Raw genomic sequence first — 23473 nt, 5'->3', positions numbered from 1 at the left:
GTGAGGACCAGCTTGAAGCCTGGGTCCTTAAGGGATGACCTAACACTGGAATGAGCCTTGAGCCTGAGTTTTCAGTGGCCAGAATGACAAGGGATGATCTCATTCCTGGGTTCATGGGGTTTGGTGTCCTGAGTTCACAGAAGCCATCCTGGTACTGGGGTCACTGCAGTTGGCCTGGCAGCTGGGCTTACAGATATTAGGATATTAGCCTACAGCCTGGGGCTGAAGCAGTTGGCCTATTGTTTGGGTTACTGGGATGGACTTAGTGCTGGAAACTTTGGCAAAGTTGTGTGTTCACATCACTTTCCTTCCTTCATGCGGAGGGTATCTCTATGCTATGTTACCTAGACTTGGGAGCAGGGTGATGTGGTGAATGTGAAATTGTCCTTTCTATAATCTTCAATGTGTCTTTTCTTCTTTCTATGCTCCTACCAAGTGCTATAATGTCTCACCTGGGTTCCTTAGTTCTTGGAAAGTATTTTGGAGCATGAAAAGTTGTTCAAATTGATGGTTCTGCCAAAGAAAAAGTGCTCCTATTCCTTCATCACATTTCTATAACTCCCTGAAATAGTTAACATATTAATAGTGGAACACAGGAATGGGATGGTCATGGAAGATATTGATGGGACAGAAAGTTGAAACTGTTGGCCCAAATCCAAAGTTAATATTGAAGCCAAGCAAATACTGCCTGCAGTGCCATATTAGGACAGTTTGAAAACTCTTCATTTTTAAGTAGCGAGAGACTTCCTCACCTCCAGAACCACAGAAGCAATTGTGCTTTCAGGTAGTAAATTTCATTACTCTGATCGCTTCCAATACAGAGTTTTGTTTTTAAAGTATAATTTTTCTTTATGAAGAATCTGTTAGTTTTTTTAATTTCCTGAGTATTTAGAGAGTCTAGAAGGAATTGACAGTCTTACATATGTAAATATTTAAATGCAAAATATTTAAAAATCAAACCTGATTTGACTAGTTTAAAATTTTTAAATGGTCTTGAATATCTTTAGAGATTTTATTTACATGGTGGTTTTAGATTGTTATTATTGCCACTATTTCCAATTTTTTTGCTTAAATCAAGAGGCTTTGTAACTGTTTCATGTTTCTCTATTAATTTCTTTTACAAAATTAATAATAACAGAGCTGATAAATTAACCACAAACACAATAGTAGTCTAAATATCTCAATCTGTGCTTAGGAAGTATTATAAAATTTCCACGTTTCTAGACACAAAATGTACAACCCCCTCCCATTCTCCATACTGGTAATGGTGTGCTTTGATTTACAATTCAGATATTATAAGAAAATCTGTATCTACATTAAATTAAAGCCTGTGTTAAATATATTTTAATTATTTTCTAAAACTAACAGAGTTAATGTATGTGTGCTTCTTTTTAGGATGTTTTTGTTCAGTCAAGTTGTTTATTTGATTTGCTTATTTGCCACAGTTTCCTGTGGTAAGTATATTATCTGTAAGAGTTAAAGTTAGTGGTATGTGAGAAAGGAATAGTTAGGCCAAAGATGTCACCCTGGAGAACGCAAATGACTCCACCTTGAAAATGCGACATACAACTTTGTGGGGAGGAGGAAGTCCCAATAATTTAGATATCATTTTAATGTAAGGAGGTAAGAACTACTTCCCAGGTTCATTACATTAAACACATAATTGGCCAGGGAAGGAGCCCAGAAATGAAGACCTCTTAGGGCATGTGTCCACAAACTTCTGTTTGGAGATGACTCTATAAAGCAGTTCCTAAAGCAAGCAATCATCTCTATTTTATTATCAACATTAAAAAAAAACCACTTTACCTAAAAATTTAAAAGTGGACTAGGCGTTTTATGGTGTCTGGATGCAATCTAAGTATCTGATAGGTACATGGATATTTTTATTCCAGGCCACCAGGGAATTATTTCAGAAAGGAAGGTACCTGGTTTAAATTTAACCTAGTATACCATCCCTTTAATAGTTTAAGTAAATAGTTTCAATGACAGATTTCAGTCTTACTTATTTCTCTATTTATTCCAAAATTCCATAATTTTCAGAGAATAAGAATGATTCTGGGCACTGTTTTTCATTAATCACAGAGTGAGATTTCTTCTGGGGTGCCCCTGGGGTGGAGCCTGATTTTAGGGTGCTTTAAGAGATAACCATACCACAATGATTGTTTACTTGCCTCTCAGATGTATGACAAAGATAGACATAGTGGGTAAGGTTTGCAATTTTAAAGGAAGCAGTTTCTTAGGAAAAAGCAATTTTCTCCACCCTGCTCAAATCACAACTCCCCTCTGTCTGGTTCCCCAGCCCTAACTGCTCTTCTGCACCCTAATCATTGCTATGTACAGACCAACTGAGTGCTGAGGAGCACGGCCAGAGATGCCGTGGTTCATGGCTACGTGATCATGATAGGAAACTCGAGGTGTAAATGCACAGAAAATGCATGCAGTTCCAAAAGTGCAGAAAGAAGCACTAGTAAAATCTCGCTTAATCTTTCAGATATTTTCCTATATGTATCTATTTATACACTTTTGCAAAAGAGTTATTAGTGATAGACACTCTTTAACTTATCTTTGCTATTTGCAGCTATCTTTAATGCAAATAAATATATACCATATTCATGGTATCTTTTCCTTTTCCTGGTATTTTATATGCAAATTCTTAAGCTCATATATAATTAATTTCAGTAGATTAAATTATTGGAAATTGAAATATGAGATATTAATGGTATGAATATTTTTAAGCTTTTTATGACATGTCTTATGAAATTGTCTTCCAGAAGGTTGATTTTTTTTTCAGAAACATATTAAAATGCTTAGTTGTCCTATTTAGACCAGCACTAATTGACATCTGCTGCTTTGTGGCCTGATATATATCCACCTGATATATATCCACTTTGGAAACAGTGTCCAAATTAATTTCTGAAGAACTGCTGCCTGTCAATTTTGGTCCATGTGGTTCTGATGATGTCGTTTCTGCTGCTGAGTCTAGGGCTGGAGCTTGTGACATCACCATAGGGGAACCAGGAAATGCATACATTCCACTGGAAATGGGGAATGCATACATTCCAATTAGAGCTAGTCTTGCAACAGACTTTTGCTTATATATCCAGAATAAGACTCTTCATTTTTTTCCCCAATTTGACTTGAAATATAAGAGAATGCATAGACCTGAGCTGTTGGTACTATCTTTCTAGTATGTGGAGCTTGAGACCAAAGACAGCACCATGGAACAGAGCAAATCAATGCAGATAAATTGCACACTGATGCTATCTCTTTTGCATAAATGTCCAGGTACTCCTGAAGTCAGATTTGCCATACTCAAGCAACTTTGAACTAGATTTTCTATCATTTGCAAAAACTCAGCATAAGAACACTGGCTATATAACTTTTGATTTTTACTAATCTTATGGGTAAAATGACATCTAGTTGTTTTAACTTGCTTGAATTTATAATTCTTATTGTTTTTTGAAGACTTATTGGTCACTTGTATTTCTTTGGTAAATTATCTTTTCATATCTGTCAGCTAATTATTTTTCAAGTTACAGTTTTTTTCTTCTCCTTATAGATCATGTAGTTTTTAATAAGACAGAATAACTTGATCAGTGTCCATGCACATAGGGATCATGTGAGAACTGTGGAAACCATGATAATTCTGAGATAACGGTTACAAATATTCTAAACAAAGCTACCATTGTCATTGTCCTCATCATAACAATCATTGTAGTCATCATTACCAACTTATGAGGATAAGCACGAACCTACTAGATCCCTCTTTCCATTGATCTCTGTAGTTGAGGCACTTCTAGTCACCCTTTTCTATCATCTGAATCACATGGTACTTCAGAAAGACTCACTGCAGTATAGGAACTCCCAGGCTAGCACTGGTTGTAGTTCGTACTTTGATCTGTACTTTGAGATGGGGCGGTGTAACTGGTTGATAATTATGAAGCAACCAAAAACACTGATTGTCTAAAACTCAAGTCCCACTATAGCTAGCATTACCACTGGGCCAACAACTCTGTGTGTTGTATGTTTACAAAATCCAGGTATATACACTTGGAAACTTGTATTCCCAGAAGCTTCCACCTGCAGAGATCTGTGCTCTTTCCAAATATAAACTTTTACCCAGGAGGAGAGGTAGGCCTCTTAGCTATACCTCTGAGAGAAAGAGAAGCAATCTGGTTGGTTTGGGTCATCAAAACAGAGCTCAGGGCCAGGATCCCGAGAGGGATAGAGCAGTACGTAGACAATGTTAAACCTTCAGTACTTAATGAAACACATGTCACACAAGCTGCCTATTCCCTGAAAAGAAACACAAAAGTAGATCTTATTTAAGTTGAAGAGTGACTACCACACTCTAGGAGATGGACAACTTTGTCACTGGAATATCATGTGGTTAATGAACAATTGGCTAACTAAAATGCAAGTGCTCCCTGAGCTGGAAAGCTTATTAAGCAGACCTTGAACTGTGTCTTCAGATTCATATATTAGAGCCAGGAATTATAATTCTCTAATAATATGTAGGGTACAAAATATTTTAAAGCTGTGATTAATCCCAAACAGGAGATAGTTTAGAATTTATTTTCAATTTAGCACATGCATGCATTTGCTTAAGCTATCTAAGAAATGTGATATAAAAAATAAGCACTCAGTACTTGTTAGTTTGCTTGACTTGAACTGAGATAGGGAGCAACGTTTAACATTTCATGCTAGAAAAGGTGACAAGGTTGGGAATCAGAATGATTGAATTTATATCCCAGGGAACATATTAAGTGTGTGGATCTCTGAACACCTGGAGACTTGGTTACATGGCTTTTTTCACATGCAAAAATGTCAGATGCAGATAACAAAGTTAGCCTCAAACTTCCCTTACAGAGTGTGAGAATGTGGGGAGATGTTTGTTCTCAAAGTGTTTTGAAATCAGGTTAAACATTATTATTTTTAAGACATGATGTTTTCATAGCGTGTCAGGTACCAGGAAGAAACCAAGTTAAGAATGCATTTTATTGAGGATAATTCATGTGCAAATTATTGTATAGTTTAATAAAAATCAACCCAATTTTTGTACAGAGGTACCCTAAATGACTCTGAAGAGCATTATATAGTCTTCAAATAATTGCCTTAGTATGTTTTATTCTGTTTCTATAATTAAAGTCATGTAAAGATCTTTGGGTAGTCAGTGGGAGAAGGAAGAACTTTAAAACACAGATATATTTTTATTAAATTATTATTTACATTCCTTCCAAATCAATTTTAATGATTATATTATAGGATGTCTGACTCAACTATATAAAAATGCCTTCTTCAGAGGTGGGGATGTCATGGCCATGTACAGCCCAGATGCCCATCACTGTCAGAAAATGTGCACGTTCCACCCCAGGTGTTTGCTCTTCAGCTTTCTTCCTGCAAGTTCAACCAAGGAGCCAGAGAAAAGGTAAAAGGTGATATTCTGTCATTCACAAAATTACACATTTTTCAAAATAGTATTGACTGTATGCAAAAAGCACACAACTTGTAACATCTCTCAGGGCTGTTTCTCAAGTAAGGTTAAGAAACAGCTTCACCAGGATCCCATGGGGGTGGTTCTTAGAAAAGTAGACTATAAGACCACAGGCTAGACCTACTGAACAAGACTCTTGGGCCTGGAAATCTGCATTTTAAAAAATCACTGTGTTCACTTAAAGTAGTAGAAACTGTCATTTTCTATCAAAGGCCTTAAGAAAATTTGCTTGAAATCATTGGGTTAAGAGATTGTCTCAAGAAAGGGTCTCATAACAGTAGAACATTTCACCTGAATAAGGAAATATACTTGACTGTCTAACCTATTACCACATTTTTGGGTAGCACAGACTTAAGAAAACATATAAGAAGAACTTTGTTAAGAATATAATTAAGACCCAGAACAACTGGGGTCTTAAATACAGAGAGAGAGAGAGAGAGAGAGAGAGAGAGAGTGCTTATAGTGCTTAATGGTGCTTATCGTGAGCCAATTAGGGCACTTACAGTGTGCATTTGAATGTGTATGTGTGTGCTCGTGTATGTGCAATAGTATGTATTATTAACTGGTAGTTTAGAAAAGGGTATTTAAAATATAGTTGATAATTAAAAATCTTATTAGATTGCACACACAGCTATAGTTTCATTTTAATTTTATTTCATTGTTATCAATGTCCAGAATGAAATTTTTGTTCCCATTTCCATACTACAGTTAAGTTTCACTCTACTTAAGTTTAACAACTAGAAACTGGATACTAATTATCTGATCCTACATGTTGAACTGTACAAAAAAACCAGACTATAGGTGAGAATCTTCATATTAAAAGTTGAGTTGGATTATGGACTCCTTGTAAATAATGAAATTAAGATTGACATTAACAACAGAAAGCAGTCTTCCATTAGATGAAGACTACAAGGAGTTAATAAGCAAGATGTACATCTTACATAGACCCAACTCTCATAACTGATTTAGTTTTTTCAATATAAAGCATTTATTTAAAAACATAACAGTTGGGGATTCATTCACTGAAAGTTAAAAATACAGGAATAATCATAACTTTTTAACACGGCTGACTCTCTGCACTTAACAATTGTGACTATAAAGAGGAACAATGCAGTGAAACTCACACATGTAATCCTAGCAATTTGGGAGACTGAGATCAGGAGGATCACTGTTTGAGGCCAGATTGGGCAAAAAGTCAGAGGCACTCCATTTCAATGGGAAAAAGCTGGATGTGGAGGCACATGCCTGTTTTCCTAGCAGCAAGGGAAGTATAAAATAGGAAAATCCTTGTCCTGGCCAGCCTAGACAAAAAGTGAGACCCTATCTCTAAAATAACCAGAACAAAATGGGATGGAGAAGATGCTCAAACAGTAGAGTGCCTGCCTAGGAAATATAAGGCCCTGAGTTCAAACCCTAGTACTGCCAAAAAAAATCAATTGAATATTTAAATGTAATAAACTGGAAATCCTTAGAAAAAATACACAAGCAAATCTTCACGACCTTGGGTTTGGTGATGGGTCCTAAGCTAACACCAAAGTTTAAACAAAGGAAAAATAGGTAAATTATAAAAAAAAAAAAAAAAAAAACACCAATGCTGAAGTCAGTCATTAAAGAGCCAGCCAGCCTGGACTGCTTCCCTGAGTAGTTGAGATGACGGGCACATCTTGCCATGCCTAGCCATTGTTTGAGATGGAGTCTTGTGAAGTTTCTGCCTGGGCTGGCCATGATCCTCCCAACCTCTGCCTCCCAAGTAGCCAGGATTACAGGATTGAGCCAAGACCACCAGATATTATGGAAAGCCTCTAAGAATGTTCTTTCCATTTGTCAGGAAAATGACACTATTTTCCTTATTCCAGGCTTTATTTACAAATGTGTAGGAAATGCTGGACACTTTATGGATATATGTTGATTAGTCTACATCCTAAATGAATATTCTTTTGAGAACAGGTTTGGCTGCTTCTTGAAAGACAGTGTTACAGGAACCTTGCCAAGAGTGCATCGGGTAGATGCAATTTCTGGACATTCCTTAAAACAATGTGGCCATCAAATAAGTGGTAAGATGTGGATTTCTTAGCTAAATTTGAATTAGTAAAGGATTTATCTTAGAATAAATGTTGCTCAAATTCTGAAATGCCATGGACTTTTGGAAGGGAGCACCATGAAAGACAACAGATGGTTCAACTTTCAGGTATTTTCAAATTTGCCCACTAATGCGACCCAATCAGTTGAGGTTACAGTTTGAATTTTAGGCAGTTAATGAAGGGTGGCAATGCCTTAGTTACAAATATGGAGGTCTGGTGTAGTTAATATAATAGGCTAGTTAATCCAAAATAAAGTTATCATTCCTATTTTAAAAGGTCAAATTTATATACTGATGTGATTTGGTACAAATTATTCAATTAGGTGTTATTTCCAATTATTATTTCTTAGTGTCTTACTCACTGAGCTTGATTTTAAAATTGTTTTCCAACTCTCCCCAAATATCTTAAATTAAAATGAAAAAAATATCCCTAGGAAGAATTTGAAACTTCTAAACTCAGGATCAATTTAGTCAAAACGTTTAAAAGTAGCTTTAAATCTTTCAGATAATCATAAAGAAAAGTTTTTGTTTGCAAATCTCTCTTCCCAACTCTTGGTCTGTTTCTTTTCCTATCTATAGCAACCCTGAAAAGACACTTTATGCTTATAATCTACAGATTCTCCTGTCAGTCTCAGTGGATTGTTTTCCTTTGAGCTTGTGCATTTTCTGTCTTCCCATGCTTACAATTAGTTTTATCACATCATACTTATTAGGAGTAGAAAATTGCATGCAATAAATTATGATTTATACTGTTGGTATACTGGTTCCTTAACCAAAGCTAAACTAAGAAATTTGAGTTAAATAAATAAATAAATAAATAAACTAACTTAATTTGGGCCTTGTATAATGGCACACATCTATAATCACAGCACTTGGGAGGCTGAGGCAGGAGGATCATAAATTTGAGTTCAGTCTAGTCTACATAGTGAGACCCTGTCTCAAAAATCAACCAAACTAACAACCAAATGAGTCTAATTTGGTTCACTGTCTTTTAAGAGAATTATTTCTCTTATAAGATAAATTTTAATTAAAAGGGTATAAATAGAATTTCTCATAGGTCTCAAATAAGAATGCAAATGCTCTCATCATGCATATATAAGAACTGCACAATTTTATGAAAATTCGACAGAGATGTCAAGGACAGGGCTCATAGGTGCAATTCACATGACTAGTTCAGATAGACAAATAAGAGAAATAGAAAAATCAAGAGGCTTTTTCATTCAGTACAAGAGGTCAAAGTTTCTTCAATAATGCAAACCACAGTCCTCATTATCAAGATCCTTGTTATTATTACTTTGTTTACTGTCCACAGTCCTTTGATAATTTCAACATGAAATGCTGCCTGTATTGTTGCATGTACCTCAGTGTTTAGGAAGCAAAATAATACTTTTTTTAATGCTAGCATGCTAGGGGGTAGGAAAACATATTGGATCGTGTTTATTTCAAGCAGAGCTTGATAATTTACAGACATAATAAAAATTCAAAATCTCCTGAGTAATAGGGCAGTAGCCAAAAATGGGATGTTATTCTTCCATACTTCCGTGGTTTTATGGTAGTTATGGTCTACCTCTAGAAAAGAAATTGACCGAGTTGCTCTACGTGTTTCATTGTACAGCTTGCCACAGAGATATTTATGAAGGAATTGATATGAGAGGAACCAATTTTAATATGTCTAAGGTTCAAAATGTTGAAGAATGTCAAAAATTGTGCACCAACAACATCCACTGTCAATTTTTCACATATGCTACGGAAAAATTTCCCAACGTGGGATATCGGTGAGTAAAATTCGCTGTTTGTTCTTTTTAAAAATAATTTTATGTTTCAGTTAGCATTCATTAGTAAGAGAAAATTTCATCATCACAGTAACTGGAAGTTTATTCTTTATGATGCTATTTTGGGCGTTTAATTGTATTCTTCATAGCTTCCAACTTTTTTATCTCTAACTAAAAAACAAACAAGGATTTAGTCCTAACAATTTTATTTACTTAGTCAGTTTTAATAGATTTTTTTTTTTTCCTGAAGAGATTCAGTTCCACTTGGCCCACAGGTAGACTATGCTTGTGCAATTAAGGATTTAGTGTCTAGAGTGACTCCAGCTTTCCTCCAGAGTGGGAATAATGCCCAGCCCATACACTATCTGGTTTATTGTACTGATGTCTTTGTATTTTCCATTTGCATAGATTATTTCAATGCTGAATAGTTGGACAGGTGTATATTCCTTAAAGAACGGAAAGCAATGTAACCTCTTTTCTTCACATTCAGGAACAACTGCTTATTAAAACACAGCACAAGTGGAACCCCTACGAGTATAAAAGTGCTGGATAATCTTGTGTCTGGATTCTCGCTGAAGCCCTGTGCAGTCTCAGAAATTGGTAATTGGCTTATTACTGCTTCGCTGTGACTTTGGTAGGCAGAATAAGAGATCCCTAAAGATGTTCACATGCTAATCCCTGGAACCTGGGAATATGTTATCTTGCTTGGTAAAATGGACTTTGAAGACATGACTAAGTTGAGGACTTTGACAAGGAAATTATCCCAGCTTATCTGAATGTGCTCAATCTAGTTATAAAAGTCCTTATAAGAGAAAGAGGGAGTCAGAGAAAGAGATTTGAAGATGTTGCACTGCTAGCTTTAAAGATGGAGGGAGGGTCCATGAACAAAGGAATGAAGGTGACCTTTGGAAGATAAAGAAGACAAGGAAACAGATGGTCCTATAGAGCTTTCTGAAGGAACAAAACCCTGCCGGCACCTTCACTGTAGTCCAAAGATTCATTTGGGACTTCTGACCTCTAGGACTATAAGATAATAAATTTATGTTGTGCCAGGCTCTAAATGTATGATAATAATCCTAGAACAGCAGTATCAGGAAACTAGTTCCATGATATTATGGAGAAAACTGCAAGGTCATTTCTTGATGGCGTCTGTATCTAGTGAAATGACTACCGTGATGAATCTGCTGTTTCTGATACTGGGTAATTTCAGTTGAACTATCTGGACAATTGTCATCAAATTCCATCTTATTTAGCACATGGAGATGCTAATAACAATATGCTATTGAAACCAAATCATTTACAACCAGTTGTACATGGTACTGTGTGCTGGCTTTGTGCCTCACCGGTGTTGGGTGCTGTGCTAGGACCTCCCTGTGGAAGCCGGGGAAATCAGAAATAATGTATCACTTTGTCAATTTGTTTCTTCTTTCCTCCAGCACATCCTTTCTATGTTGTGTGCCAGATTTATTGGTTAAAATTGATGACTTTTTTAACTTTAATACTCATATTTTTTCTTGGAGGGTTTTTGAAGGTGTGACTATAGGCGGTAGGAGTTTTTACTCAAAGGTATTCCTTTCTATACATCACATTTGTCTTAGTTTATTTTCTGTTGCCATAACAGAATGCATAAGATGAGGTAATTTATAAAGACAAGAAGCTTATTTAGTTCACGGTTCTGAAGGTTCACAGAGGCTGAAGTTAATGATTGGGTGGCCACATCTGGCAAGGGACTCATGCTGTGTTAGAACATGGTGGGACAAAGATGGAAGGCAAGTAGGCATGTGTGGAACAGACAAAACACAGGAGGAAAACTTGCTTTGCAACAACCTTCCCTCGGAGTAACTAATCCAGTCCTGTGAGAAAGGCTCTTATCCATGGAGTGATGCTTCCAAGATCCCAATCCCTCCCTCCAGGCCCCACCTCTCAACACTGCCACATTAGGGGAACCAAGCCTTAAAAGGAGGTTTGTCATTTCAAACCACAGTGACACTCTGGGAGTATTTGCTGCACTCACCAGAGAAATGGAAATGCTGACTTAGTGGCTGCGAGGCTGTTGGTTCTCACCATGATTGTGGGGCTGTTTTCAAGGTTTCCATGGAGCTGAGGAGGGTGCAGGAACAGAGGGCAAGTTACATTCCACAAAGCCCACTTTTCTCACTGCTGCTTGGGCAGTTTTCTTGAATAACTTCTCTTTGGATTGTTGTTTGCCTTTGGTTGATTTCCAGAGTTGTGAATATGACAGTTTTGACAGTTTTGCTGGTGTGCTCATCACTTTTATGGAAGAAATGGTTTTAGTGAACTTTACTCTGCTGTTCCCACTAACATTCTGTGGTGCTGTTGATTAACAAAACAAACAAGCTAGCTTTAAAGAAAGAAAATGGTCTTTGGAATAAGGAGGTACCCATCCTTTTGCTATCTGCACAAGTCAAATCATTGACTGAAATAACTTGTTCCACTCTATTTCACACTTCAGTGGAGCAAGAGAAAGCTGGAGTGCTGCAAAAGAGGGCAATGAGGATGGTAAGGTACCTAGAAGTCATGGAAAATTTCAAAGTGGTTAATGGAAGGAGTTAAAGAGATTCAGCTGGAGGAACAATTAGGATGACTAGCTTAATGTTTGGTGATTTTTGTTTGTTTGGAAAGGCTGTCATTAGGAAAAGCACTAAGTTAGTCTATATGGTTCCATAGGACAGATTTAGGTAGACACTAGCATGCAGAAAAGAAGAAAAAAAATAAGTGCACCAACTGCAGTGGTCCAGAAAGGGAACATATCTTGTCATGAGGCAGTGAGTTGTAGGTCAGCCTCAGTGCCACATACCTTCTCTTCCAGCTTCAAAGGCTTTATCATTATTAGTGTGGTATGGGATTTGAACTAGGGGCCTTGTGCTTGCTAGGCCAGGTACTCTACAACTTCAGCCACACCCTCAGCCCCTTTGCTTTTAATTTAAACAATTAATGTCCAATCTCACAGAGTGCTCACATGAATGAATGATAAGAGGTTCTCTCTTTTGATCCAATTATGTTCATGTAAGTTATGATTGTATTTGTCCTTCTCATAGTTCCTATAATAATAATAGGAAGTTTCCATAATTTTAATAGAATTTATGTGTTATCATTTTGAGTAAACTGAGTAAGCAATATAAACACAAATAAAAATAAACTTGAGAATTAAAATGTAAGGAGAATGAAAGTGAATTATTCTGCTCTAACCTTAGGGGGCAAATGCATATTTGTTAACTGCCTGAAATTTTTGTTAATCTTTTTATTAAACTATTTCTAATAATACTCAAGAACATAAAACTTTGTGTTCCTAAGGCTTGCCTCAGGATCAGGGTAATATGAAGAAAATATGAACAAGCCAGGCATGGTGGTTCATGCCTGTAATCCCAGCTACTCAAGAGGAACAGGCAGGAGGATCATGAGTTTGAGGCCAGGCAGGGCAAAAGATAGCAAGATCGTATCTCAGAGACAAAATGAAAATATGAGGACTGAGAGCATAGCTCAAGCAGTAGAGCACTTGCCTAGCAGGCACAAGACCCTGGGTTCAATTCCCAGTATCGCAGCGAAGAAAAAAAAATGTGTAAGTTGAACTTTTCTATTTCTGTGACATAGGAATTTGTCTCTTATCAGTGTTAGAACAAGTTTTGCATCCTTCCAAATGACAAATAACAAGTTTGCGGACATTTTAACAACTTTTCACTTAAGATGTTTTGTGCTATAAATAATAAACCTTCATAATCCCCATGGTTGTGATGAGAATGTACAAGCAAATTAGCATTACGTAATCTACTGAAGATCATTCTCCCTCTGTGCATCTACAGGTTGCAACATGGATCTTTTTCAGAACCTTGCATTTTCAGATGTGGACGTGGGCAGAGTCAACACCCCGGATGCTCTTGTGTGTCGAACCATCTGTACCTACCACCCCAACTGCCTCTTCTTCACCTTCCACAACAGTGCATGGAGCGTAGAGGCACAAAGGTGAGTATGAAGGGCAGCCTGTCCTGCTCCTCTCATCACTGAACTCAAGTAGGCACTTTCTGCCAGGCACAGGTTGGTTGGCTGCAGATTTTTCTACGTACCTTGACTTACAAAAAATAACAACAGGGAGTCAGTGACCACAACCCTGGGAGAAAAGGGATCTGGTGCCTTTCTTCCTGACATTAGTGTTTTGTGTTGGTTTGAGGTAAAGCTACTAGCTGGCAGCGTATCTTACATGCTTGCTGGAACTAACTCCTCTGCGTTTTAGAAATTAGAGCCCTGTTTATCCTGATCAAGTTCTGGTCTGACCTCTTTCCCCTTAGATGATCTGCCTTTTTCTTTACCTAAGGGTGGGGCCAACAAAAAGGCATGCATTTATATAATAGCGTTGGGACCGTGGCTTCTAATAATTCATTCTTTGATTTTTTTTTATTTTTCTTTTCCAGTTAGAAGGTGGATCTTTGTTCTTGTCTTCTTTTCAGATTATCTGTGCTTATTAGTTTTCATCAGCTGGAGATGTGGCTTGATTTCCATTTAATATCTATGATTTATTAAGCCTTGTGTGGTCTGGCTTACTTTGCAGAGAGTTTCTCAGAATAATAAAATTTGCAGAGTTGCTATTTTGATATGGGCTGCTTTGCATTTGCTTTTGTCTTAATGCAATTTTCCTTCTCTCCTTTTTTTTTTTTTTTTGAATAGAAATGCTTGTTTCCTTAAGACTTCTGCAAGTGGAGCTCCAAGTTCTTTTACTCCTCAAGAAAATACTGTATCTGGACATAGTCTGTCCACCTGCAGAAGAACACTGCCTGGTAACTGACTCAATGATGGCTTTACATAATGTGACAAATTTTACGGTTTTTGTAACAAATACTAAAGCAATTCCCACACCCCCAAAACTTGGGTAAATGTGGTTTATTGCTTTCCTCATTTTATATCTTTTAATGTTTATTTTGGAACAGAGCCCTGTCATTCTAAAATTTACTCTGGAGTTGACTTTGGAGGGGAAGAAGTGAATGCTACCTTCGTGGAAGGAGCGAATGTTTGCCAAGACACCTGTACAAAGACAATTCGTTGTCAGTTTTTTACTTACTCTTTACTCCCAGAAGACTGTAAGGGCAATAAGTAAGGGAATGCTTATTTGATGATCGTTGAGATAGTTTCATACGTTTCCCATCTGCAAAGGTTTAATTTTTATAATGCTTGTTTTATCTAGGTGTAAATGTTCTTTAAGATTATCTTTAGATGGTTCGCCAACTAGGATCACGAATGGGATACGAGGGAGCTCTGGTTATTCTTTGAGAATGTGTAAAAAGGAGGGCAGCTCTAGTAAGTAAAATTCTTTGTCAAGGAATGCCTGGGTTGTTCTGATTGATGGCCAAGTCTTACGTAATTACGTGTCTGGTTTGCCTTGACTCGGGTTCGTGTCTACTTCTGACCATTCGCTGCCACGCTCTTTTCAGTCTGCGCAACGAAAACAAACCTGCGCATTGTGGGAGGAACGAACTCTTCTTTGGGAGAGTGGCCCTGGCAGGTCAGCCTGCAAGTGAAGCTCACATCTCTGAACCACCTGTGTGGAGGATCCATCATTGGACGCCAGTGGATCCTGACTGCTGCCCACTGCTTTGACGGGTAGTTGTGGATGGGTCTGATCTTATCTGTTTGTTTTGAAAACTCTACAATCGGTTTCTCAGGCATCATGTGACTTTGTTAATGGGAAATTATTCTCTTTAAAAAATTATTTTATTTAAATTTACTTTTTTTTTTTTGCAGTGGTGGGCTTTGAACTCAGGGCCTTGTGCTTTCTAGGCAAGTGCTTTACCCCTTAAGCCATGCCCCCACCCCTTTTTGCCTTCATTTATTTTTCAGATATGGTCTTACTTTTACTCAGGACTGGCCCCAGCCTGCAATCCTTCCATCTTTACTTTCTTGTGTAGCTGGGATTACAGGCATAAATCAGCACGCCTCTCCCCTAAATTTACTTTTTAACTGATACATAAAACTTGTACATGTGTATGGGGTACTGTGGTGATATTTTGTACATGTATATGTTGTATAATGTTTAAATCAAGGTTAACCTATCCATCTTTTCAAACATTTGTTCTTCCTTTTTATCATGAACACATCAGAAGTCCTTTCTTTTTGCTTTTTGAAATATACAATACATCTTTTCTATCTGTAGTTACCTTATTGTGCAACAGTACTCAAGAACTTCTTACTACTATCTCCTTATAACTTAATACCCATTGGTCCCCCATTCCCTGTCTCTGCTCCCTTATAACCACCAGTCTCTCTCAATTTCTGTGAGACAAACTTAAAAAAATTCCACATAGACGTGAGATCACACAGTATTTGTCTGCGCCCAGTTTATTTCACTTAACATGATGATCTCCAGCATCATCCATGTTGCCACAGATGTTACAAGTTCATTCTTTTTTGTGAAGAAAGAGTATTCCATTGTGTATATATATCACAGTTTCTTTATCTATTGATAAGTTGATGGACGCTTAGAGTATTTCCATTGCTTAGCAAAGATGTAAATAGTGCTGCAATGAACGTGGAAATGCAGATGTCTTTTCAACAAACTGATTTCATTTCCTTTGGATAAATACCCAGTAGTGAGATTGAAGGATCACTTGGTAGTTCTTTTTTTTTTTTTTGAGGGACCTCTGTTCTGTGTTCCAAAATGGCTGCACTAACTTACATTCCTTCCAACAACGTGCAAGAGTTCTTTTTCGCCACATCCTTGCTAGTACTTGTTATCTTTTGTCTTTTTGATAACAGCCATTCTTCTTGGGCTGAGGTGATATCTCATCGTGGAGTTGATTTTCATTTCCTTGATGATTAGTGGCGTTTATGACCTTTTGAGGCAGGGATCATATTCACAATATTTAACTTGTAGGGGCCTGATTAATCTGATCCATCTGAATAGTGTGTCCTATGCACTAAGCAGAAATAAGATTTCTGTTTTATTTGCAAATAGTACAATAAGACAGATTTAAAGTTTTAAAGTCTAAACACTTTGACTTTAGTTAGAATAGGGTGTGAGTCACCTAGGATGTGGCCTAGGGCAATTTGTAAATCTGAGTTTTATTTTATTTAAAATATGAATAATAGTATCCAATTCACGATGTTATTGGAAGGATTGAATGACATACTTAAATATTTAGCATCATCCTTACAATATAAAAGTTCCTCAGAAAATATGTGCTATAATACCTACATTCCATAAGAAATGTAGAAATGGACAAAGCATAAGAATAAGCAAAACAGATGCTGCAACACTCTTGATCTCTCTCACAAACAAGTGATTTGTACTTTTATTTTAGTAGAATTCACCCCTTTCCTGCCTAAGGGCAGGGCCCAAACTGCTGTGTGTTAAGATGTAGCACATGACATCCAATAGCAGCAGTCAGGGACTCGGGTGCCACCCAGTGCACAAGCATTTCAGGTAGCAGCTCTGCAGCAGGTGGCCTTGCTGAGGGAAGATGGTTGACTCTGGAGATAAAGCCCCACGGTAGGAAATAGTATGTCTCTTTTTTGTAAAGGCACTATAGTTTAGGAACAAGCATTTTCATTTTTGAAGGCTCGGTGTTGTGAGTTTTTAAGAGATCGCAGACATGGAATCATTGTGATTTCATTGACAGGAAGCTACTTTGCACCTCCATGATTTCCTCTAGAATTTGATGGAAGCATTTCTTGCACCATTCATTGGATGATAATAAAAATTTCTAGATCTTTGCACAAAATAAGATTATAATTTTGGATTTCTTTTGCAAGTATTCAGTTTTCAGGTATCCTTTTAAATGTTTATGCTTTCCAAAATATAAATAGGTAGATTTTTAAGTAAGCTGATCTATTTGAGGGGTTAAAATTTAATTGGTACAACTACCTGGTAATTCAGAATTAATGGAAACAATGGCTTTCAGAGTTGGTGACCTAAGCTTGATTTTCCCACAGTTTCTCAGAATGGAACAGCAACATTCTCCTATTTTTTTAACTTTCAGAAAATGCGAGGTAATTACCTAAAGTGGGTATTTTTCAATGTTGTGTACTAAATCTTCAGAGATCTCTTATTGTTGTTGGTGATGAGAAACTGCCAGGAGGAGAATTAGGTCATATGTACTATTTATTTTTTTTTAATTAGGTATTTATATCTCTCTCCTAGGATTCCCTTCATGGACGTTTGGCGCATTTATGGTGGCATTTTACATCTGTCAGAGATTACAAAAGAAACTCCTTTCTCAAAAATAAAAGAACTTATTATTCATCAGAATTATAAAATTTCAGAAGGTGGTCATGACATTGCCTTAATAAAACTTCAGGCTCCCTTGAATAACACAGGTATGCAAAATCTGAATTGTATTGGTTTAAATTGTCACATCAGCTTAAATGAGAAGCTGGATCTATTGAGATTTATCTTTATTTTCTGGTTGATGTTGAGGATAAGTTGAGAACTGCCAGGGATGTGATGGCTCTGTGACTTGATATAAAATCTCTTCTACTTAAGGAGCAAGAGGTGGGAGCTAATTTTCCCAGGGGGAGTACAGATGTTTGTATATTATTGAAATAGAAGGCTTTGGAAACATTTTTTCAGTCTGGGAGCACTGGCCTGCAGCAAGAGAAGCAGAAGAACCATTTCTTGAACTTATGAATGTTGAGACAATATGAGGGTGAGTGGGCCCAGATATTAATTTCCAGGAGTAACAGAAGTGACTGATGCCAAAAGAGGCCCTGGGAAGACCAGAACATAAGGATTGACTTTGGAGGCACCCAGAACCTGATCACCCACTAGCACAATTAATTGTTAATGTCCATTAACAGCTATGTCGTCTCAGGAAACTTGTTCTTCTTCCTTATACCTCTAATATCCTCATCTGTAAAATAAGAATGATGATTCCCTTGTTGTAAGGAAATGAGCTCAAGTGCTTCATGGAACAATATAGACATTTTTGGTATGACTGTGAACTACTAATATAAACATAAGAACTTAGAAATACTTTGACAGTTAATTTAGGTTCTGGGTTTTTATTTAGTCCAGGAAATGTTAATATTTTTATGTCATGTGTAAACAACTCTGACGGCAAGAAATTTTCTTGAATCTTTGACCTTAGAAATTGAACAAAGAGCAGAAGTTTGTTCTTGGTGCTACTTTGTGGGAACAAAATATGGGAAAAGATAAGGTGGCATTTTTAAAGTCAATATCTACAATTTTACTTAATCCAACTCTAATTTTAAAATTACTTTTCAGAATTCCAAAAACCAATATGTCTGCCTTCCAAAGCTGATACACATACAATTTATACCAACTGTTGGGTGACTGGATGGGGCTACACTAAGGAAAAAGGTACAGCCTGATAATTTAAATGTTTTTTCCTGAAGTCATTCTGATGTATTAAAATGCATGGAGTGGATCAGTGTAATCAGCTTCTTTCTAAACTTATGTCCAAACTCACAATCTTTATAATCTCTTTATCCCCAAATATTTGTTCAGTCATACTTGGGAAGATGTATTTTTGCTTGGCCCTGAAAAAATTATATGGTAAACTTTCAAGCATCTTATTTCACAACAAAGATCAGTTGCTTCACTTCTGCATCAATGACTAGGCTTTCATTGGGCCAAGAATCCCACAGAAGTCCACCTGGTCCTGAGTATTAATAGTGTTCCTGCCTTCAAATACCAAGTTGACATTAATGGTCAGTAGTACAGGCCAGCATGCCTTCATCTCTCTTTATGGCCAGTTCTTAATTTTTTTTCATGCACTCTTGCAACCTGATGAAGCTATGAATCATTTTTCTAACAGTGCTTTTAAATGTTAAATAAAACACACAGAATCATAAAGAAAGACACCTAGATTGTGAAATAGTTGTCAATATATGTTAAAAGAATAAGATATAGTGATACATGTGCTTCTTTATTAATGTATTAAATAAGGAATCCTCTTAATATCTGCCATAATTTTGAGAGAGTAATAAGTAGAAGTGATATTTTCATTTATCTCCCAAAATTGTTGATGTGATTAAAAACTCTTTATTATCCTTGTGGATGACAAAGTCAAAGGTGCTACCACCCCTACTGTGCTTGCCGCCTGTGTTTACAGTTGATGGGTTAGTAGCATTCGATTGGAGATTAGTAATGTAAACATGTGTTCTTTTTCTACTGAGTTTATGGACCAGAGGTTAAAAATCCCAGCTTGTGCATAGTTGGTGCAATTAAATTGCTTCTTGAACTTTCCAGAAAGAGATCATTTTTCGTTTCCAAAATTAAGTTCCTTATAAACACTACAACAAATAATATTTGTGTCATTCTTTAAAAAGTGACACCTGACCAATTCTCACTATGTTTACTAAATCAGTCCTGTATTCTACTAATTCAAAAATTTCATATTTCTGACTAGTATCCTCAGATAGGGAGAAAGCAAAAGGAACCTTAACTAAACAAAGAAAATTCTCTACATGTATCCAAGGATAATGTGAACGTGGGTAGAAATAAGTTATCTGTAAATAAACTGTTCTTCATGGAAAATGGATTTACTCAAAGAACAGAATGCTCCCTATTGCCAGATGTTTGGGATGTATTTTCAGAAATGATATATTTTTACATTGCGATTTTGAATATGTAAAAGAAAACAATGAAAGTAAGAACATGCAGGTTTTTGTATTACAGGCTATGAATGTATGAAGGGATTTCTGAGGGGATTCTATAGAGATGAGAGGATGGCAGAGAATGTGTAAGCAAAGTCTCCGGTCTGCCTAGGATATGGAGTTGAAAATTGCTTAAGAGATAGAGGCCAAAATAGGGCTCTCTTTTCTCCTTCCTTCTCTCTTCTTGCTTCATCTTTCTCTCCTCTTCTCTCTTCTCTTTCTCTCTCTCTCTCCCTCTCCCTCTCTCTCTCTCTCTCTCTCTCTCTCTCTCTCTCTCTCTCTCTCTCTCTCTCTCAGTAACTCAACCTTCTTGACATTTACTGTCTGCCTTTATCCAAAACTCATCATGACCCTGGTGATAAGTCATCCTGGTCTGCTATAAGACTTTACTCCTATTTCAAATTTATTGTATTCCTCCCTCTGAATTACATGTTGGTTACTTCACAGGTGAAATTCAAGATACTCTACAAAAGGTCAACATTCCTTTGGTAAAAAATGAAGAATGCCAGAAAAGATACAGAGATTATGTCATCACCAATCAGATGCTCTGCGCTGGCTACAAGGAAGGGGGGAAAGACGCTTGTAAGGTAAGGCTTTTGATTATGAAGAAACGCACAAAACTCTGCTGGAGATGACTCATTTCAAAACTCTCCAACAGAAAACTCGGTGGCGAATGATGTGGTCATTTAATTAGCAACTTTTAACAAATTGAACATATATAATGTACATCATATACCATTTAAGGTACACACGTCATAATCTGTACAGGTGCATGCCATACTTCAAATAACATACCGTAATTATACTAAAATATAAGGACATCTGATTTCTTTGACTTTGGGATATAGTGCCAACATGTCTTGGTTGTATTTACCTCAGAAACGAAGCTGGAATAAACTAAAGTGCAACCTTGTACTCATTGTCACCACACATCACAGCTAATGGCTGCAGGAGATCCCCAAAGAGTCTTAAGAAGCTGTGTGTGTGTGCTGTGTGATTTGTGACTGCAGAATGTTCAAGATGGTCATATATTTGAGTTACCTTTGTTATAACTTTCTATCATCCCATGTTTCTACCTACTGTGACACAGGGAGATTCCGGTGGCCCCTTAGTTTGTAAACACAATGGAATATGGCAGTTGGTGGGCATCACCAGTTGGGGCGAAGGATGTGCTCGCAAGGAACAACCAGGTGTCTATACGAAAGTTGCTGAGTATGTGGACTGGATTTTAGAGAAGACACAGAACACTGATGTCATTGCTCTGATGACATCACCAGCATGAAGAGGCTGTTCAGTGAGGAAGAGCCCAGAGTGTAGCATCAGCCTTACAACCTGGGTTCAAGACCAACCCTGAGCCTTGGAATCATCACCTGCAAAATGTGGACAGTGGCATTTATCTCACATATTTGTCATGAGGATTAAATACCACAACACATACCCAGCTGCTGAAGACAATGGCTCAGAACAGTGTCTTGCCAGGACATGCTTTCGACATTCAGTAACAGGGAGCTCCTGATGGGAAGAGCTCTGTGATTATTTGTTTTGAAATAAAATGGCCAAAGAGCATGATTAGATAGTGTTTCCTTCTGGTTGTGAAACAGAGCTGAAAATAAGTGACTCCAGTTCTAGCACCATGGCTGGGATCATTCTCATTATACTTCTTCCTCTGCAACACAGCATACCTCAGAGACCACTTCTCTGGGCCTCAGTTGCTTGTTCATTAAGCCTAATGCTGTTTGCTGTACTTGGGGGAAGAGCTAGGAAGCCTGAGTTTCATTCTGTTCAGTGGAAGTAGGAGATCTGTGTATCATTCCCTTTTATAATAAAAAGATGTGTTACCTGAACATAGGAGAACAGGCTACCTTTTCATTTCAGCCTCCTACCTTTGGAGCCTGAGCAGGACCATTTGGTCTAGGCTGGATACAGAGGTAAGGCCTGCAGGGTGGCATTTTTCAGGTTGCAGTTCCTGAAATAGACTCTTTGCATAGCTTTCATAAAGGGCAAAGACTCTGCTTTCCAAAAAACATTAACCCTGGGAGTTCGGTGGATATTGACTTCTGTAATAGTAATTTGAGAAGCATTTTTAGGTATAAAGTACTACATAAAATGCAGGCTTGTAAATTCACGGTAATAAGTAGAGTGAAGTCGCCTTGGAATGCATGATATAAATCCTTATGCAACATACATTCCAAACTTGCCAGTGATTACTACAGATCACTGTGGGTAGCTTGATTCAGTTCAGCTAAGCTGATTTACACAGAATTGGCCATTCACAAAATGTTGCATAAGTAGAAAAATAGAAAAGCTAAGTTTTCTAAAGACAATTGAATTTTCCCTTCCATGCTCAAAGATGAATTGAGTGGTAGAGATGATTAAAGATGGAAGGGGGCTGAAGGAAAACTGATTGGTCTGGGTTATCAACAGACCACATAGTGGGAAAATGAAATTAAGAATTTGCTTCAGGAGCAAATGGCTTTTGTGAAACCTGGTAGATTGCATGAGTTGATTTTTAAAAACACACACTTTCAATTTTTATGTTTGCATCTAATAAAGATATTGGTCTTATTCTGCATGGAACTGTTTTATATTTAAAAGGACAAAAATACTTTGTAATGAAAATCTTTTATTTCGGGTGTTTAGTGTTGATACTTCTGAAGGGTAAACGTTTAAACAGGACTTTGGAGTGCTGTCAGGGTAAACCCTTGGGCTTTTGTTTTTCAGAGAATGACCTCATTTGGGCCAAACAGAGAGGAGAGTTTTGAAATGTGGGACTTTCCTAAGGCAAAAATCATCATTTTCAAGTTGCCAATTGGATCTCAGTGATACTTTATTTTCTTTATTTTTCACCATGTGTTCATGTGAAGGGTGAATGGAGGAACCCTCACACAGTAAGAGCCTCATGGGACAAAGAAGTATGTAAGAGGCTAAGAAAGTGAGAGACTGGAATGACTTCTCCCTCATAAAGAAGAGTGATGTTGGGAGGCATGGGTGTTTGGCAGGTCCATGTGAGAAAGGGTGGTGAGGGACCAGATCTGGAAATTTGCACTGCTCTTGCCCTGTGCCAGCAGCATGAATGCAGGATACACAGAACAGGTTCACACCAACTAACAGGAAGTCAGTCAAGGACTCCAATATCAGCCTCTGATTTAAAATTAATTTTTTGTTTTGTTTTGCATCTTTTCTTTTTCTTTTTTTTTTAATTATTGTGCTAGGGTACAAAAGTTCTTAAAATATATCAAATATATCATAGTTGAATTCACCCCCTCTATCATTCTCCTTTTGCCTCCCCACCCCCAATCCTGGAATAGTTTCAACAGGTCTCATTTTTCATTTACTTACATGTGCACACAGTATTTGCACCATACTCACCTTCTCCCCACATCCCACCCCTCCCACTGGTACCACACTCCCCAAGTCAGAACCTGTTCTGCCCTCCTATTCTTTGATTTTGTTTTTTTTAAAAAAGTGACATTTTTGTTTATTTAAAATAGCTACACAGGGAGT

General features: G+C 37.2%; 1 protein-coding gene across 1 annotated transcript; it reads left to right on the top strand.

Annotated features, from left to right (window-relative positions):
* The first annotated feature begins 699 nt into the window (after window positions 1-699).
* On the top strand, window positions 700-22541 carry Klkb1 (kallikrein B1). Its single transcript, XM_020160624.2, has 15 exons — window positions 700-784; window positions 1396-1454; window positions 5266-5428; window positions 7442-7548; window positions 9190-9349; window positions 9837-9946; window positions 13168-13327; window positions 14027-14136; window positions 14287-14449; window positions 14541-14653; window positions 14788-14956; window positions 17493-17668; window positions 18576-18671; window positions 20417-20556; window positions 21060-22541. Exons 2-15 carry the CDS (start codon window positions 1397-1399, stop codon window positions 21249-21251), a joined length of 1917 nt encoding a protein of 638 aa, XP_020016213.2. The 5' UTR covers window positions 700-784; window position 1396; the 3' UTR covers window positions 21252-22541.
* The last annotated feature ends 932 nt before the right edge of the window (window positions 22542-23473 follow it).

Source organism: Castor canadensis, chromosome 14, assembly GCF_047511655.1.
Source record: "Castor canadensis chromosome 14, mCasCan1.hap1v2, whole genome shotgun sequence".
NCBI classification, from domain to species: domain Eukaryota; kingdom Metazoa; phylum Chordata; class Mammalia; order Rodentia; family Castoridae; genus Castor; species Castor canadensis.
The sequence above is the reverse complement of the archived record's forward strand: the minus strand, read 5'-3'. Positions and strand labels throughout refer to the sequence as shown.

Excerpts from the sequence above, each read along its gene's own strand:
- Klkb1 (XM_020160624.2), top strand. The coding sequence starts at position 1,397 with ATGTTTTTGTTCAGTCAAGTTGTTTATTTGATTTGCTTATTTGCCACA. Across the intron at positions 9,350-9,836 it reads TTTCCCAACGTGGGATATCG|GAACAACTGCTTATTAAAAC; the intron begins GTGAGTAAAATT and ends CTTCACATTCAG. Across the intron at positions 14,957-17,492 it reads GCTGCCCACTGCTTTGACGG|GATTCCCTTCATGGACGTTT; the intron begins GTAGTTGTGGAT and ends TCTCTCTCCTAG.